Below are 15,437 nucleotides of genomic sequence, written 5' to 3'. Positions count from 1 at the left end.
TATGCAGAAGCATTGATCAGACCGTCAAACCTCTGGGAACGTAGGGGAGGGTGGAGGTAAGGGAGAGAGATCAACCAAAGGACTTGTATCATGCATCTAAGCCTAACCAATGGACACAGACACCAGGGGGGTGAGGGCATGAGTGGGTGGGGTGGGGGGGCAATGGGAGGATAAGGACACATATGTAAGACCTTAATCAATAAAGAAAAAAAAGGGTAGTATGCAAATTATCTTCTTGACTGGGAGTTCATCCAGGAGTTCTACCAGGGGGCGGGGCCGGCTGGGGGAAGGAAGGGAGTACCAGGCCGGCAGCTGGCAGCCGCCAGGAACTCTGCCAATGCACAAATTTTGTGCACTGGGCCTCTATTTGACATATAATATGTTAGTTTTAGGTGTACAACATAATGATTTAATATATGTGTACTAGGGCCCCAGTGCATGAATTCGTGCACCTTGAAAGGAACAGTGGGCCGAGAGGCTGCAGTGGGCACAGAGGCGGGTCTCGGCCCATCCTCCACGCCCCTGCCCGGCCCCTCCTGCTGCTGCCCCCAGTACCCGGTATGCCAGCAGCCCCACTCCCACCACCGCCACTCACACACACTGACGGCACCAGCCCCGCTTGCACCTGCAGCCAGCGCAGGCAGTGGGTGTGAGCGGGGCCGTCACTGGCAATGGGTGTGAGAGGTGGTTGCCAGCCCCAATTGCCCCTCAGGAGCAGGGGGAGATGGAGAAGCCCCGAGGGGCGATCGAGGCCGGCAACCACTGCTCGTACCCGCTGATGGCGCCAAGTGATTGGGGCCGGTGCCGAGCACTGGCAGCGGGTGCGAGCAGCAGCTCCAGCGCTGGCAATGGGTGCAAGCGGGGCCGGCGCCGGCAGCAGGTGTGAGCACTGTGTGGGACCCTGGTGCATGGGAGCAAAGAAATTTCAGTAACCACCAGAGGCTCGCCCTGATGACAGTGACCAGTGCCCTGCCTTGGTCGGGTGTCCCCGCTCACCTGCTCCGCCATCCCACCACAGCCGACACCTGCCATGTTCCGTGCACGCCCCCTGGTGGCCAGCGCATGTCATAGCGACCAGTTGTTCGGTTGTTCTGCCATTCGGTCTATTTGCATATTAGCCTTTTATTATATAGGATATTACGAAATGATCACCACAGTCAGTCTAGTTAGCATTCATCACCTCCCATACTTAATAATTTTTTTCTTGTGATGAGAACTTTTAAGATCTACTCTTTTAGTTACTCTCAAATGCACAATACAGTATTGTTAATTACAACTAACTTAACTCTCAAATACTTAAGTTTTGTTTCAGTGTGTTTACTCTCTTGTCTCGTCCAACACTTGTTTTCCTACCCAGCTCTCCTAGTCCATTATGCCATTGATAATCTGGACTTTGGTTCCTTCCTCTCTTTCCAGAGTCTGAACCAAGAGTTGTAAAATGCTTTGAGATTACACTATGTAAATGCTGTCTGAAAAGACAGGCACAATATAAATCAGAGATGGCCAGAAAGGCAAGCATGAAAATTGTGCCCTGATTTTTTTCCAGTAGCACACGATACAGCATTGATGAATTGCTGGGTATATTTGACAAATCTGGAATAGAGTTCATTGGAGAGCTGGGCAACTTAAAAATCAAGCTGCCTCCAGGAAAATTTATGAGGGGATTACTGTGTGCAGCCAACAGTAAACAGAGCACCAGGAACCCGGCTGAATTGATGAGGGGACCTGTTTCGGCTGAGCAGAACTTTCTTGAGTCAAAGTGACTTAGGGAGGAAATCATTTGTGATAAATAGAATGGATGAAAGAAATGAACATCCAGAATCTCTGGGGAATGGAACCAAATCCAAGGGCAATACTGTTTCCACTGCCATCATGGTCAAAAAAATCAGAACATGTTGTTCACACAAAAGGCCACACAAATAGAAAACAAACCTTGAGAAAGGATTCGGCCTCCCCGGTAATCACAGGAACGTAAAAGCACAACATCATGCAGTGCCAGTGAGCTGGTAAAACTAAGTTCTAATCGCAAAACCAAAACCTGGCAGGGCTTTGGAGAAAGCTCTCTGCTCATACTGACATTAATTAGTGCAATACTTCCGGGAAGCAACATGGCAAAGTGTAACGAGTCATAATGTAGCACATCCTCTGGCCTGCATTACATATTTTTGAGACCATATTCTGGAGAAATAACTCAAAAGAAGAACATGATGGGGGTTGGAGAGTGGACAGGAAAAAGAAAAAAAAATCTAAAAATGTTGAAATAAAAACATACTATGGGTGCAAATGAAATATATTAAGAATGATAAATGTGTGTATTATGAAAACAAGTAGAAATGTTGATATAAAATAATGCTAAGTAAAAAATAGCTGGGCTTAAGTTTTGTGAATACTGACTGTTGGTATTTTTTTTCCCTTTATTGAATAAGATATTACAAATATGTCCTTATCCCCCCAATGTCCCCTCATCCCCCCAATCCTGCCCTCACCCTCACCCCCTGTTGTCCACATCCATCACTTATGCTTATATGCATGCATACAAGTCCTTTGGTTGATCTTTCCCCCTAACCCCCACCCTCCCTGCTTTCCCTCCGAGTTTTGAGCATCTGATCGATGCTTCTCTGTCTCTACACCTGTTTTTGTTCATCGGTTTACGTTGTTCATTATAATCCACAAATGAGTGAGAGCATGTGATATTTACCTTTCTCTGACTGGCTTATTTCACTTAGCATAATACTCTCCAGCTCCATACATGCTGTTGCAAATGGTAGGAGTTCCTTCCTTTTTATAGCAGCATAGTATTCCATTGTGTAGATATAACATACTATGGGTGTAAATGAAATATAATATTATTAAGAATGATAAATGTATTATGAAAACAAGTAGAAATGTTGATATACAATAATGCTAAGTCAATAATAGCTGGGCTCAAATTTTGTGAATACTGACTGTCGGTATGTTTTTTTTAAACCCTAAGCAACAATGAAGCTAGAAAGAGATTATTCAGTTTTGTTATATGGCAGGGCAAAAAGTGAAGTAGATTTTCTGTTGCTTTGGTGTTTGTGTTTCTCTCTCATTACAAAATTGTTTTAAAACACAGTTTTAAAGGCTGCCCCCTGTATTGTACCTTATCAAGCGACACCTCCATCATGCAGTTTCTGACAGCCGCGCAGATGTTAAACACGATCTGCAGGAGCATAGAAACAGCGTCTCAGAGCTGCACACGTTCTCTGATTATCAGAGAGGGAACGTGGGATTGCCAAGAGTCTCGAGTGGTTGTAGGAGAAAATCATGCGGGGGTGGGATGGGGGGGAGCTCCCTGGTTGGCTCACGTGATGCCAGAGGCTTATCTCCATGGATCCGGCGCTGGGAAGTGAGGGAGGCCAGTGTGAGAGGGAGGAGGTAGGTGAAGTGGTAGGTCCCTTTTCTACTTCTGAGAACCTTCCCCCTTCATTAAGCCATTAATTTCAGCACCATAGGCCTCCTTGTCCTCTGGTCTGCTCCTTCTTGTCCCACAAGCTTGGACCCTCTGATAGTTATTTTTGCTATTCTATCCACCTCTCACAGCAACAGTAATCCTGATAAAATACGGTTACACATTTCCTCCATGTGGCCAGATGTTCTTCAGGGTTTAGGCACAGACTTCATTTTATTTAACAGTGGCCATTTTTCTTTTTGTCCTTGCGCCTGTGTAAGCAGCAAAGACACAGAATTTTGCTTCAATAGGCAGTTCAAAGTCAGAGTGTGGTGGGCCTGGGTCAACACCATTTGATTTCATTAGAAGATTAAATATGTGCCTGAGACCCAGCATCCCCCCCCCCCCGCCCGCCCCAGGTGCACACAAAATGCTTCATTAGCATGCGCTGGTCAGCAGAGGAGAGAATGGGCAGGGACTTCCCAGAATTTTCACCTGAGAAGTTGGTACAGAATTCTCAGGGAGGTTTCCAAATTCTTTCTTCCCTCTCCCATATTTTTCTTCCCTCTTTTCCCCTCCACAAATTAGAGGCTTTCAAGCTTATGGGTAATGTTTTTTTGAGCATATGCTATGCATCAGGCATGCTTACTTATATTACCGTATTTACTCTTTACAAACACCCTGTGAGGTAGATGGTACAGTAATTATCCCCACTTGATGCTGAGGAAACAGGCACAGAAAGCCGGAGTGGCTTGTCCAAGTTCATGACATGATAGAACCAACCTCAAGCCCAAGCAGGTGGCCCAAGGTGCAGGCTCCTGGCCACTGAGCTACCCTGCCTCATGACAGTGAACCAGATGTACTTTCACATGCTCTGGGAAGAGAAGATCAAAGTCCGAGTGAGGTGTGTGTGTGTGTGTGCTAGTGCGTGTGCGTGTGTGTGTGCTATTGTTCTGTCATTTACTCTGTGATTACACCAGTTTGCCTACCGGCTCCATTTCTCAGTTCTTTCATTTCTAAAATTGCAAGAACATTAATAGCACTTAGCTGCCTAGAGGGTTGTTGTGATGATTAAATGTGCTAATAAAGTCCTTGGAACAGCGGCTGGCGCATGGTTATTTCACACCAGCCATTATCATCATTGCCATCACTCATGCCGGCATTTGGGAAGCACTGCTCCCCCTCTGTCCGCTGAACTGGTGGTGATGAAAATAGCATTTCCAACAAGCTCCCGGGAGCCACAGCTTGAGAACCACCGCGGGAGATTCCAGAAGCTCCCCTTTCCTAGTAGCTTGGGTTCCATTTCTTCCCCTGAGCTCTGTCCCTATAATACTTGCACTTCCTGTCTTTACTTAGACCGAGGGGACCCAGCTTACAGGGCTGTCAATAATCAGTGAAAAGCATGCCCTCTGAGCCTCGCCAGGAGCCTGGGTTTCAGCAGGGTCGGACAGGGAAGTTTCAGCCAGAGGAAGACGCAAGCTGGTGAGAAGACTGGACTAGCACATGCTGTATGCAGGGCAGGCCCAGAGAGCCACCTGGCAGAGTGGCTGCGTGAATAAAAACAGCAGATGATTTGGGGAAGTCATAGGAGGGGAGAGAAAAGAATCTTGTTCCCTGGAAGAAAATGTCCTTTGAGCAGAGATGGAGGTGATGAAAGAGAGGAGAAGAGAGAGGGACCCTAATTACAGCATTCGTGATAGGAATTGTGGGTTTGTAGGAAGCAAAAGCTGGATGCTGCACGTTTGCAAGTTGGTCTGATACAGGGAGATGACAGCTTATCTTTTTCAAAGTAACTGGTTATATTGCACAAAGAGAAGTGGGAATTGTAGTCATTTTCCTACCACTGGGGAGGGAAGGGAGTGAGGGGTAAATTGGGCTATTTGGGGTCCTTATATTTGTGTGGCTGTGGGGGTCTGAATTCTCTCCAGCGCACTCTCTGCCTTAGGGGGGAGAGCGTGACAGGGCTCCCCGTCCAGGACTCCAAACCCTCCTCGGAGCTGCACCGCCTCCTAGTAACTGGAGAGGCTTCTTGCCCAATGCAGACAAGCTCTGACAATAGGTTCCACTTCTAGGCTGCAAGAGCAGAGCTGGCGTGTGACTCCAAGTCCAGGTCCACGTGCCCCCTGGATTCATTCAGTCAAAGCTCTTAGTTGCTGCAACTGTGCTGGTGGCTGTTTCTGGGGATCCCAGAGCCCCAGGCGCTGTCATGAGGTGGCTCACAGCAAGTCTCATTGCACCGAGGCAGGAAGGCTGTGAGAAAGTTACCTCTGGGGGGAGGGAGAAGGCGTGCGCTGGTGCTCTTGTCAGGTGGCCTGCTCTGTGCTCAGTCCCTGCAGGCTCTCAAAGCTGTGCTGGGCAGGCTGCACCTGTGTCAGCCAGGCCTTGGCCCAGCAGCTGCCTCCTGCACCGTGGGTTCCTGACAAAAGGCAAAATAATTGCTGCTTCCAGCTACGACCAGCTGGCTGCAGGGAGAAGTCACCGGGGAGACTTTGGCTGTATCCTCCACATCCTCCATCTCCAGCTTCTGCTCTCAAGAGCGGCAGACTTGGTTGGTCCTCTTCATAGCAGTCACAGAGTTGAAAATCACAATGAAACGAAAGGAATGGGAAAGCCCTAAAACCTCCTAAGGGGCTAGAGCATCCCAGTCTGGTCATTAGTTGATGGGTCTGGGGGCCTTCTTGCACCCCAAGAAGGAAGGCTTGGCTTGCTTTGAGGAACCTTCCCTTGGAGAAGCACTATTTCAAGAGAGTAAGCTCTTTGTGGATACTTGAAATTCTTTCTCCTAAACATATCCCTTCCACTTGCCCCCCTTTCATTCATTCCAAGAATGTTCCCTGTTCCATTGACCAGCCTTTCTTTCCTCAGACCTGTTGGGTGCAGAGCTGTGAGCTGGTACTCTTGGAGGTGGGGTGGGATCCAGAGCTGACCGCTGCTCTCAGGGAGCTTACCCTTGTGCTCATCAGACGAGGTATAAATACAAGAAAGAATAACTGACTGGGATCCCCTGTAATCCTAACATGGTGCTCCACAGCCAGCCACCCAACCTCCAGCGCTGGCCCAGCCTCCCCTGCTCCCCCAGCCCTCTTGGCTCTCCTCAGCATCCGAGGTACAGCTTCTCCTCTCTTCTGGGAAACCCTGCCTCACTCTTCCAGCCTCAGACGAATCCCTCTGCCTTCTGAGCAACAACCTACTCATCTTCACAGATTTGGCAATTCATCTAAGCCTTTGGGATAGATCCCTCTGGGTGACTTGGATTCTTTCATGTAGGTGGTGGAGTGTCAGCTTCAGGGGGCTCCTTCACTTATGAGGTGGACTGGTGAGGTTTCTTAGGAAGAGCCATCCATGGTTGCCTTGGCCACACAGAACTTCTGGCCCTTCTCTAAGCACCTCCCTCCTTTCTCCCTCCCCTCCGCCCGGGAAACTCCAATTCCTTCTCCACATCCCAGGTCAGAAACCACATCCTCCTTGCAGCCTTCCTACTCCTCCAGACAGGCACAGTCACTACTGCCCGTAGCTTTTCATTTCCCTTGTGATTTGGCGTCTTAATCCTGCGACCCCGAGGGTCTCACCTTCAGAGATAAAATCCCCCTCAGTATGTCTTCTCAGGGTCAGAGCTTTTAGCGCCGTGCTGGAGTCAGGTCCCCTTGGAGACCCTCACACTTGTGTTTGTTGGGAAATAACTGGCTTTATTTTGACTTAAAAGACTGTTTCTCAGAGACGCAAGTCTTGGCTTGAGATGTGCCCTTTAGCATTGACCTTCCTGGGCACTGGGGATGGGAATAGTCTTCACTCGGGAAGCTGGGGCTTCTGCTCTCCCAGTAGTTGGGGAAGTGTCTTAGGCACGGGAACTGCTGTAAATGGGAATAATGAGCAGCGGTTCTCAACCTTGCCTACACTTTCTAATCACCTGGGGAGCTTTCAAGCACCAACGGCGGGCCCCACCCCCGAGGCCTGATTGAACTGCTCCGGGTGCAGCCCGGGCTCCGGCTGCTGAAGCGAAGCGTCCTGGGTGACTGATGAGCCGCCCAGGTTGGGAGCACTGCTCAGACGGGCTGCCCAGTGACCATCTGCAGGAGGGAGGAGACCCTTAGTTGGTCACTCTGGGGGCACATGCAATGCCAGGGAAGAATTGTGAGAACTAAAATATGTTCTTTAAAGGGGGAAAAGGATAGGTAGGCCAAAACAAGTAAACTCAGGTGGATGACTCTTAAATGGCCCAAACTACTGGCCTAGCTGAAGACAAGAAAGATGCAGAGTTGACAAGGGAGACAGAAGCCTTACTCATCGGAAAGCTCAGGGCCAAAGAGGGGAGGCCCAGAGAAGCTGGACCTTCCCAGACCCGGTGAAACACCAGGTGCGAAGGGATTTACCTGTGAAGTCAGAATGGTTTGGACTCACTGTCAGTGAGGGGTCCAAGGGGCAGGTGGGAAAGACCATGACGTCTCAAAAGAACCTAAAAGAAACCAAAGCCTGGAGCAGCCCCTTCCCTGGGAGGTGGAAGGAAGAATGTTCACAGAGGCTGGGGTGCTTGGGTGGGCCTTAGCCCCTGACTTGGGGAGACCATAACCCAGGGATGGGGCCTGCACGCTCACAGTGGGTGAGGCCGAGTGCCTCTCTGAGCATTTGAAACATGTTCAACTCCGCAGCTGGTGGGCAAGGGTGCTCACTTTGCTCTGTGTGGATGGCGTCCCTGCGTGCACCCTTTCAGGGACAATGCAGGCTGGACCCTCTGCAGTTGGGCAGTGCTGTGGCCTTGTCCACGGCCTGTCACTGTTGTACCCAAGTCCCCACGCCCCATAGTCTAGTTCAGGTTTCACTTGAATCGCCGAGGGGGAGAAGTTCAGAATCTGAGTCTGTCTGATGGGGCCTCACTTGGGTGTAAACCCAGGAGCCTCCAGGTGTGAGACGGGGTGGCCCCCACACACGTATTTTGCCCTGTGATGACTGTACAGATAAACAGACCCCCTCTATTAGAGGCGGGACAGCCTCCACCCTGCCGGGTGAGCCAGGCAGCAGTGATGGGTGCCCTCCAGAACTCTGACAATGCAGAGGAAAAAGAAGAGCTCTCGTTCCCTTACCTTGACCAACCAAGATAGATTTTGTGGCAGCTCCTGGAGGAAGGAACAGAATGTGTGTGACAGGAACCGGCCAAGAGGCAAAGGCTTCCTCCAGCCCAGCGCCTGTCAAACTGCAGATCGCACCCTGTTGGCGGGTGTGCAACACTGTGGTTTGGATCATGACCAGCACTTAAAAGATAATAGAATAGAACAAAAATATCAGAGCATTGCGTAGAGTAAGGAGTAAGGACTGTGTTATGAAAATGTTATTTGTTCTACTCGTGTTTAGGCTGCAGTGTGAAATATATTTTGCAGATCTCTATTAAAAAACAAGAAAGAGGGTAAAGATAGTCTTTTCAATGGCCAGGTCCGGGTCACTCATTTGCCCAGCTGGGAAAATCCTGTTAGCCTCGCTGTAAAAATTCAAGGTTATTTTTCAGTAACAAGTGGGCTGGTGGCAGAGAGTAGTTGCGTGTGCCTCTTTAAGAGCCTCAGGAAGGATGCTCTGTGCTCAGCTCACACAGGGTGTCCAGGGATTCGGCTCAGAGGCCCTCCAGGTGCCTTTTCCTCCCTTCTATTCCGTGACTCACCTTGTCACTTGAATTGCTATTCCCCTTAGTCACACCTTCTTTCCAGGGCTTTATTTTCATAAGGTATCATGTCTCAAAATTTTCATGGATGAGCTAAAGCATCACAGAAACAAAGGGGAAAAAAATACATCCATGCCATCCAAAGCTGTCATTTTCGTGTGTGTGTGTGTGTGTTTTAACAAGACAAAGGGTGCCATCGAGGTACTGTGAGTAGTTGATAGTGAAGTGAAAAGAAAACCAGGTATGGGTTTCACCTTCAGAAAGTTCATATTGGCCGACAGGAGTGATAGCTTTTTGGGGTTTGAAATGAATTCAATGTTTTATTCTAAACATCAAAAGCCTTTGCCCTTGAGCCCCTTCGACTTGGAGGCAAGCCTAACATCATCCACACTGCATGTGAAACAGAAAGATTGATTTGTTTCTAAAGCTCAGGGAAGTTATTTTTTTAAAGCAATAAAATATTCTAAGGTCTTGACATAGGTCACAAGAAAAGTTTGCCCTGATTGTGGAACTATTCTGGCTGGGTTTTTCTTTTTTCTTGTCTTTGGCCTTCAAGAAACCCCACTTGAATTAATTCTTCCCAATTATTATCCTAAATATGAGCGCACAATCTGAGATGTAAACAAAATCTGCCCACGGTTTCCCTTGTATGGGGGAGGGTGAAAATTCCCCCTTGGTTATTATCTGTAAGCTCATTAGAAAAGAAACGCCACGCGTGGTTTCTCTGAGGCAGCGCGGCCCACTGCAGCCGGGAGGACAGGCTCTGGGGCCAGAAAGTCTGGCTTCTTATCTTCCTGCTGCCACTGGCTACTGCCGCCACCTACAGTCACAGTAACAGCTGTTGGAAGTGAGGCCCCTGACAGGCCTCATCTTTAATGCCAAAACCCATCCTTCCGGGTTTGTTTTGTTCTCCCCATTTTACAGGTGAAGAAACTGACTCAGAAAGTATCAGAGAAACCTTGCGTGTGTATCTTTTCCTTTATTTTTTGTCTGATCTTGTCTTAACCACTTATGTTAGGGCTGACTTATTGGTAGGCAGGAAAGAGAACTCTGCATGTATTTAATTTGAATCACTTTTATTTGTTTTAAAATATATTTTATTGACGGAGAGAGAGATAGAGACATCGATAAGGAGAGAGAATCATTGATAGGCTGCCTCCTGCACACCCCCCACTGGGGATCAAGCCTGAATCCCAGGCATATGCCCTGAGTGGGAATCGAACCGTGACTTTCTGGTTCATAGGTTGATGTTCAACCACTGAGCCATGCTGGCCGGGCTAATCACCTTATTCTAAAAAAAATATTTGTTATTGATTTTTAGAGAGAGACAAAGGGAGAAAGAGAGAGATAAACATTGTTGTGAGGGTGAAACATGGATCGGTTGCCTCCTGCATGCCCCCTACTAGGGATCAAGCCCGAAACCCTGGCATGTGCTCTGACCAGGAATCAAACACTGGCAACCTTTCAGTGCACGGATGACACCCAACCAACTGAGCCTCACAGGCCAGGGCTTGAATCACTTCAGTGTCATAAAGCCAGCACAAAGCAAGGTGTAGCCCTTCTTTTCTCCTGCTGGCCCTCTGCATTCTGATTCTGAAGTTTCGTTGGTGCCTGCGTGTGTGATGCAAAAGAAGAAAGATGAAATTTAATATTTGTGTATTGCTCTCAGTGACATTTATTCTCCCCAAACTTTTAATGTGAACATTTTCAAACACGGGATTTTAAAGAATAATATTTGAACACCTGCATATCTACTATGAGATTCAACAGTTATTAACATTTTACCATATTTGCTTTACCTATTTATAATTTTTTTCTTAGTCATTTAAAAGTAAGTGGCAGATGTTGGGGTCCTTTATTCCTAAATAATTCCATGCATCCCCTAAAAATAAGGACATTATCATGACAAATAATAATCTAATGTCTAGTTTATATTCAAAGTTTCTCCCATTGTCCTCAAAATATCTTTTACACATGATTTTTTTGGCATGAGGATTTAATCAAGCTTATTGCATTGCGTTTGATTATTTGTTCTCACTGTCTTGAGAACAGACCCTCACCTTTGACAATGACTCTTTGAAGAGATCAGGGCCGTTTTCTGCAGTGTCCCACATTTTAGATTGATTGTTTTTTCCCCTCTATTTTCTATAAATTGGGAGCTAGGTCTAAAAGCTTATTCAAAGTTAAGCATATTTGGCAAGAAGGCCTCACATGTACTTCATTTTTGTCATATCAAAAGGCAGCTACTGCTTGGCCAGTGTGCTCAGTGGTTATAGCGTCGGCCTGTGCACCAAAGGGTCGAGGGTTCAATTCCAAGTCAAGGGTACATACCTGGGTTAAAGGTTTGATCCCAGGCCCAGTCGGGAGGTAACCCATCGATGAGAGAGACATTCTCCCTCTTCCTCTCTCCCTTCCACTCTCTCCAAAAATTAATGGAAAAATATCCTTGGGTGAGGATTAACAAAAACAGCTAAAGCAATTACTTTCCAGTTCCTCCACTCACTATTTCTAATGCTGAGTTTCACCTCTTGGTTAAGTGCTCCATTGTAAATTCTGTTTTCCTCTTCACAGTTCGTAAGCAACTGGGGGGAAGGGAGTGATGCTTTGACACGGTGGGGAAATCCTGCTTCCCAGCAATCTTTTGACCTGATGATTTTAGCATGTGTTAGTTTGCTTGGGCTGCAGTAACAATGCACCACAGCCTTCAGCAACTCAGCGTTTTTGTATTTCAGTTTTAGAGACTAGAACAGGGGTCCTCAAACTTTTTAAACAGGGGGCCAGTTCACTGTCCCTCAGACCGTTGGAGGGCCGGACTATAGTTTTAAAAAAAACTATGAACAAATTCCTATGCACACTGCACATATCTTATTTTGAAGTAAAAAAACAAAACAGGAACAAATACAATATTTGTATTTGCATGTGGCCCGCGGGCCGTAGTTTGAGGACCCCTGGACTAGAAGCCTGAGATCAAGGTGTCTGCAGGGTTGGCTTCTTTTGGGGGAGGATTCTGTTCCAAGGCCTCTCTCCGTGGCTTGTAGATGGCTGTCTTTCTGTGTCATAATCTCCTCTAGGTGTGCCTGTGCCCAAATTTCCTCTTCATATGGGATTAGGACCTTCCTGTTAAACTTTATTCTGTCTTCACATAAAATGACATTCTGCAGCACAGGGGTTAGGACTTCAACATATGGATTTTGGGGGACACAATTCAACCTGTAACAACATCCATTCCTGACTCTTGCCATAATCCATTCTTTATGGGGGTCTCGGGTTGGGTTCTCAGGGAAACAGATTCTGAGATGCAGATTTGTGTGCTGGTGTATCAGGGACCATGTTTGGTGACACCTGGGAGAGACTAAGAGCAGCAGGTTGGGCTGAGAGAGAAGTCGAACTGCAATGCAGTTGTAACAAAGGCCTCGGCCTACGCTGCAGGCAGCTCTGGAAGGGGATGATCCTTCAGAGATGTTGCAAATTGAGGCAAAGGACTAGGTCTTTGTACCTCTTTATCAAATAAGCATTGGATGCAGGGTGCCCCAGGGAGGGACAAAACCTTGGGCAGGGCAGCTTCCTTCCATGGAGGGCAATGCCTGGGAGACTCAGATGTGACCTGTTTGGTACCAACAGTGCCAGCAGTTGGGGAAATGAGTGTGTGGGTCCTAGAGGGAGGCTTGAGGCAGGTGTCTGGATGCCTAAGGATTACAGAAGGGTGATTTCCCCCCAAATCTACATTTATTAGCTGGCACTCTTACAAAAAGAAAAGCTTTCCCTCATCAACTGGAAATGAATTATAGTTCTTTCTAAAAAGACAGGGTGGATGCACCACGGTTTTTTATCCACTTGTCTTCTGATGGGCACTTGGGCTGTTTCCAAATCTCGGCTATTGTAAATAACGCTGCAATGAATATAGGGGTGCCTACATTCTTTCTGATTGGTGTTTCGGTTTTCTTAGGATATACTCCTAGAAGTGGGATTACTGGGTCAAATGGGAGTTCCATATTTAATTTTTTGAGGAAACTCCATATTGTTTTCCACAGTGGCTGCACCAGTCTGCATTCCCACCAGCAGTGCACGAGGGTTCCCTTCCCTCCACATCCTTGCCAATACTATTGTTTGTTGATTTATTGATGATAGCCATTCTGACAGGTGTTAGGTGATAGCTCATTGTGGTTTTATTTTGCATTTCTCTGATGGTTAGAAACGTTGAGCATCTTTTCATGTCTTTTGGCCTTCTGTATGTCGTCTTTGGAGAAGTGTCTATTCAGGTCCTCTGCCCAATTTTTAGTTGGATTGTTTGTTTTTTCTGGTGTTGATTTTTATAAGTTTTTTATAAAAAGCTCTGGTACACAGTAGAATACTATTCAGCTGTAAAAAAAAGAAGGAAATCTTACCTTTGTGACAGCATAGATGGGGCTGGATTGTATTATGCTAAGTGAAATAAGCCAGTCAGAGAAAGACAAGTACCATATGATCACTGACATGTGGAATCTGATGAACCAAAAAACCCCTAATGAACAAACTAGAAACAGACTCAGATACAGAGAACAGACTGACAGCTGCCAGAGGGGAGGGGGGTTAGGGGACTGGGTGAAAAAGGTGAAAGGATTAAGCAGGAAAAAAACAACAAACCAAACTCATAGACACAGACAGTAGTGTGGCGATTACCAGAGGGAAAGCTGGAGGTAGGGGCGGGCGTTGGAGGGGAAAGGGGATAAATAGTGATGGAAGGAGACTTGACTTGGGGTGGTGAACACACAATACAATATACCAGTGGTTTTCAACCTTTTTCATCTCAACTACTAAAATTCTGCGGTACACACAAAATATATTTTTTTGCTGATCTGACAAAAAATAGGCATGTTTTTGATTCATTCACACCAGAAGGCTATCATTGCATTGGCTGTTGTCATTTTTTTATTTGACAATCCAAAGGAAAAGAGGTCAGTGCCCCCTGACTAGTCAGGTACCACATGCTTTAAAATTTCTTGCAGCACACCAGTTGAAAATCACTGCACTATGCAGATGATGTATTATAGAATTGCATACCTGAAATCTGTATAATTTTATTAACCAATGTCACCCCAAATAAATTTAATTAAAAAAAAGACAAAGTGAATGCTTAAATCTTTTCCCTCCACCAATTTTCCAGGTAAGGAGTTGATATCATTCAACTGTTCTCAGGGTCACATATACTTTTGCTATTGAGGGCCTTTTCCACCATAAAAAATCTAGAAATTATATTTTCAGCTGTGTTGGTATAAATGTAACCTAGGCTGGATTTATTATTATCTATTTATTATCATATTCATTTACTTTTCTTCTGAAGATAACATACTATGGGCTCTCGGTGCTGTGTCTCCTGTGCCTGTGCCATTAGCTCCAGATCAGGAGCCCAGCAGGTAGTAAACGAACAGGGTTGATTATGTGTGTGTGTGTGTGTGTGGTGAATGGGATGACCATCTAAAGGGAAGGGACATTTAGGTCCAGCAGAAAATTTCCATGTAGGAAAGGGAGGTGGCTGGGTGTTACCAGATGTTTTCACTTTTTCAGGAGAAACCAGAAATAGAGATTTTAAAATTTGAAATCATCTATTTTTAATTGTTGGCTCAGTTTTTTTAAAAACCTGTGTCCAATTACAGCCCGAGGGCTGCCTGTCTGAGGAGCTGGAGGCCGTGAGGATCCTCAGGGAGGGCTGCTGACCATTTCCGTACTCAGTACCTTGCAGAAAGCCCGGCACATGGAATGTGCACATACATACTTGCTGAGGAACGAATGAATGAATAACGACATTTTACTAAGGCAACTTATTAAAATTAGGTTGGATTTTATGCATCAAGACCAATGAAGACCAGAAAACTAGGTACCGGATTGTGCTGCAAAGAAAACAAAACTGCCTTGGGTTTTTCACAGCAACTTAGAGACGTGGCAGGAATAAAAATGTGTGGTGAAAACCCTTGAAGCCAGTTTGTGAACTAGGTCAGGCTGCCTCAGGATGCTTTCACTAATCAGAGACTCAAAGGGGGTTTCGTGATAGAATGCAGTATTATTATATTTTTGACTTTTTTAAAAATTTAAGGCAGAAATATTATTGTGGTGGAAAACACACACACACAATCTTGCAAAGACTGTTTTGTCATTTTTTCCTTGGGGGGAACCAGAAATTCCTCACTGGTGAACATTTTTCATCTCTACCTTCTTCTTGGTTGCTCTATGGCAGAAGTTTGGTCAGAATCCACTGAGTTCATGTTGAGGCCCAGGGAGGACCCTGTCTGGTCAGACGAGAAGGGGAGGAGGGTAAGAAGAGTCTTGAAGAGAAATGGGGACGGAGAGAAAGCAGAGCCTCCTAGAGGCTTTCTCTCAAATTTTCACGATAATTCCCAGCTC

At 46.4% G+C, this 15,437-nt stretch overlaps 1 protein-coding gene across 1 annotated transcript in view; it reads left to right on the top strand.

The window, feature by feature from the left end:
- The first annotated feature begins 724 nt into the window (after positions 1 to 724).
- SCD5 (stearoyl-CoA desaturase 5) overlaps positions 725 to 15,437 on the top strand; it is an 83,873-nt gene continuing 69,160 nt past the window's right edge. Inside the window, exon 1 of the mRNA XM_014451988.2 lies at positions 725 to 788. Within this exon, the coding sequence (XP_014307474.2) occupies positions 725 to 788 (64 nt within the window). The remainder of the gene's footprint in view (positions 789 to 15,437) is intronic.

The sequence above is a fragment of the Myotis lucifugus genome, unplaced genomic scaffold (assembly GCF_000147115.1).
Source record: "Myotis lucifugus unplaced genomic scaffold, Myoluc2.0 scaffold_12, whole genome shotgun sequence".
In the NCBI taxonomy this organism is placed as follows: Eukaryota; Metazoa; Chordata; class Mammalia; order Chiroptera; family Vespertilionidae; genus Myotis; species Myotis lucifugus.
This window is presented reverse-complemented; position numbering and strand designations above follow the sequence as displayed.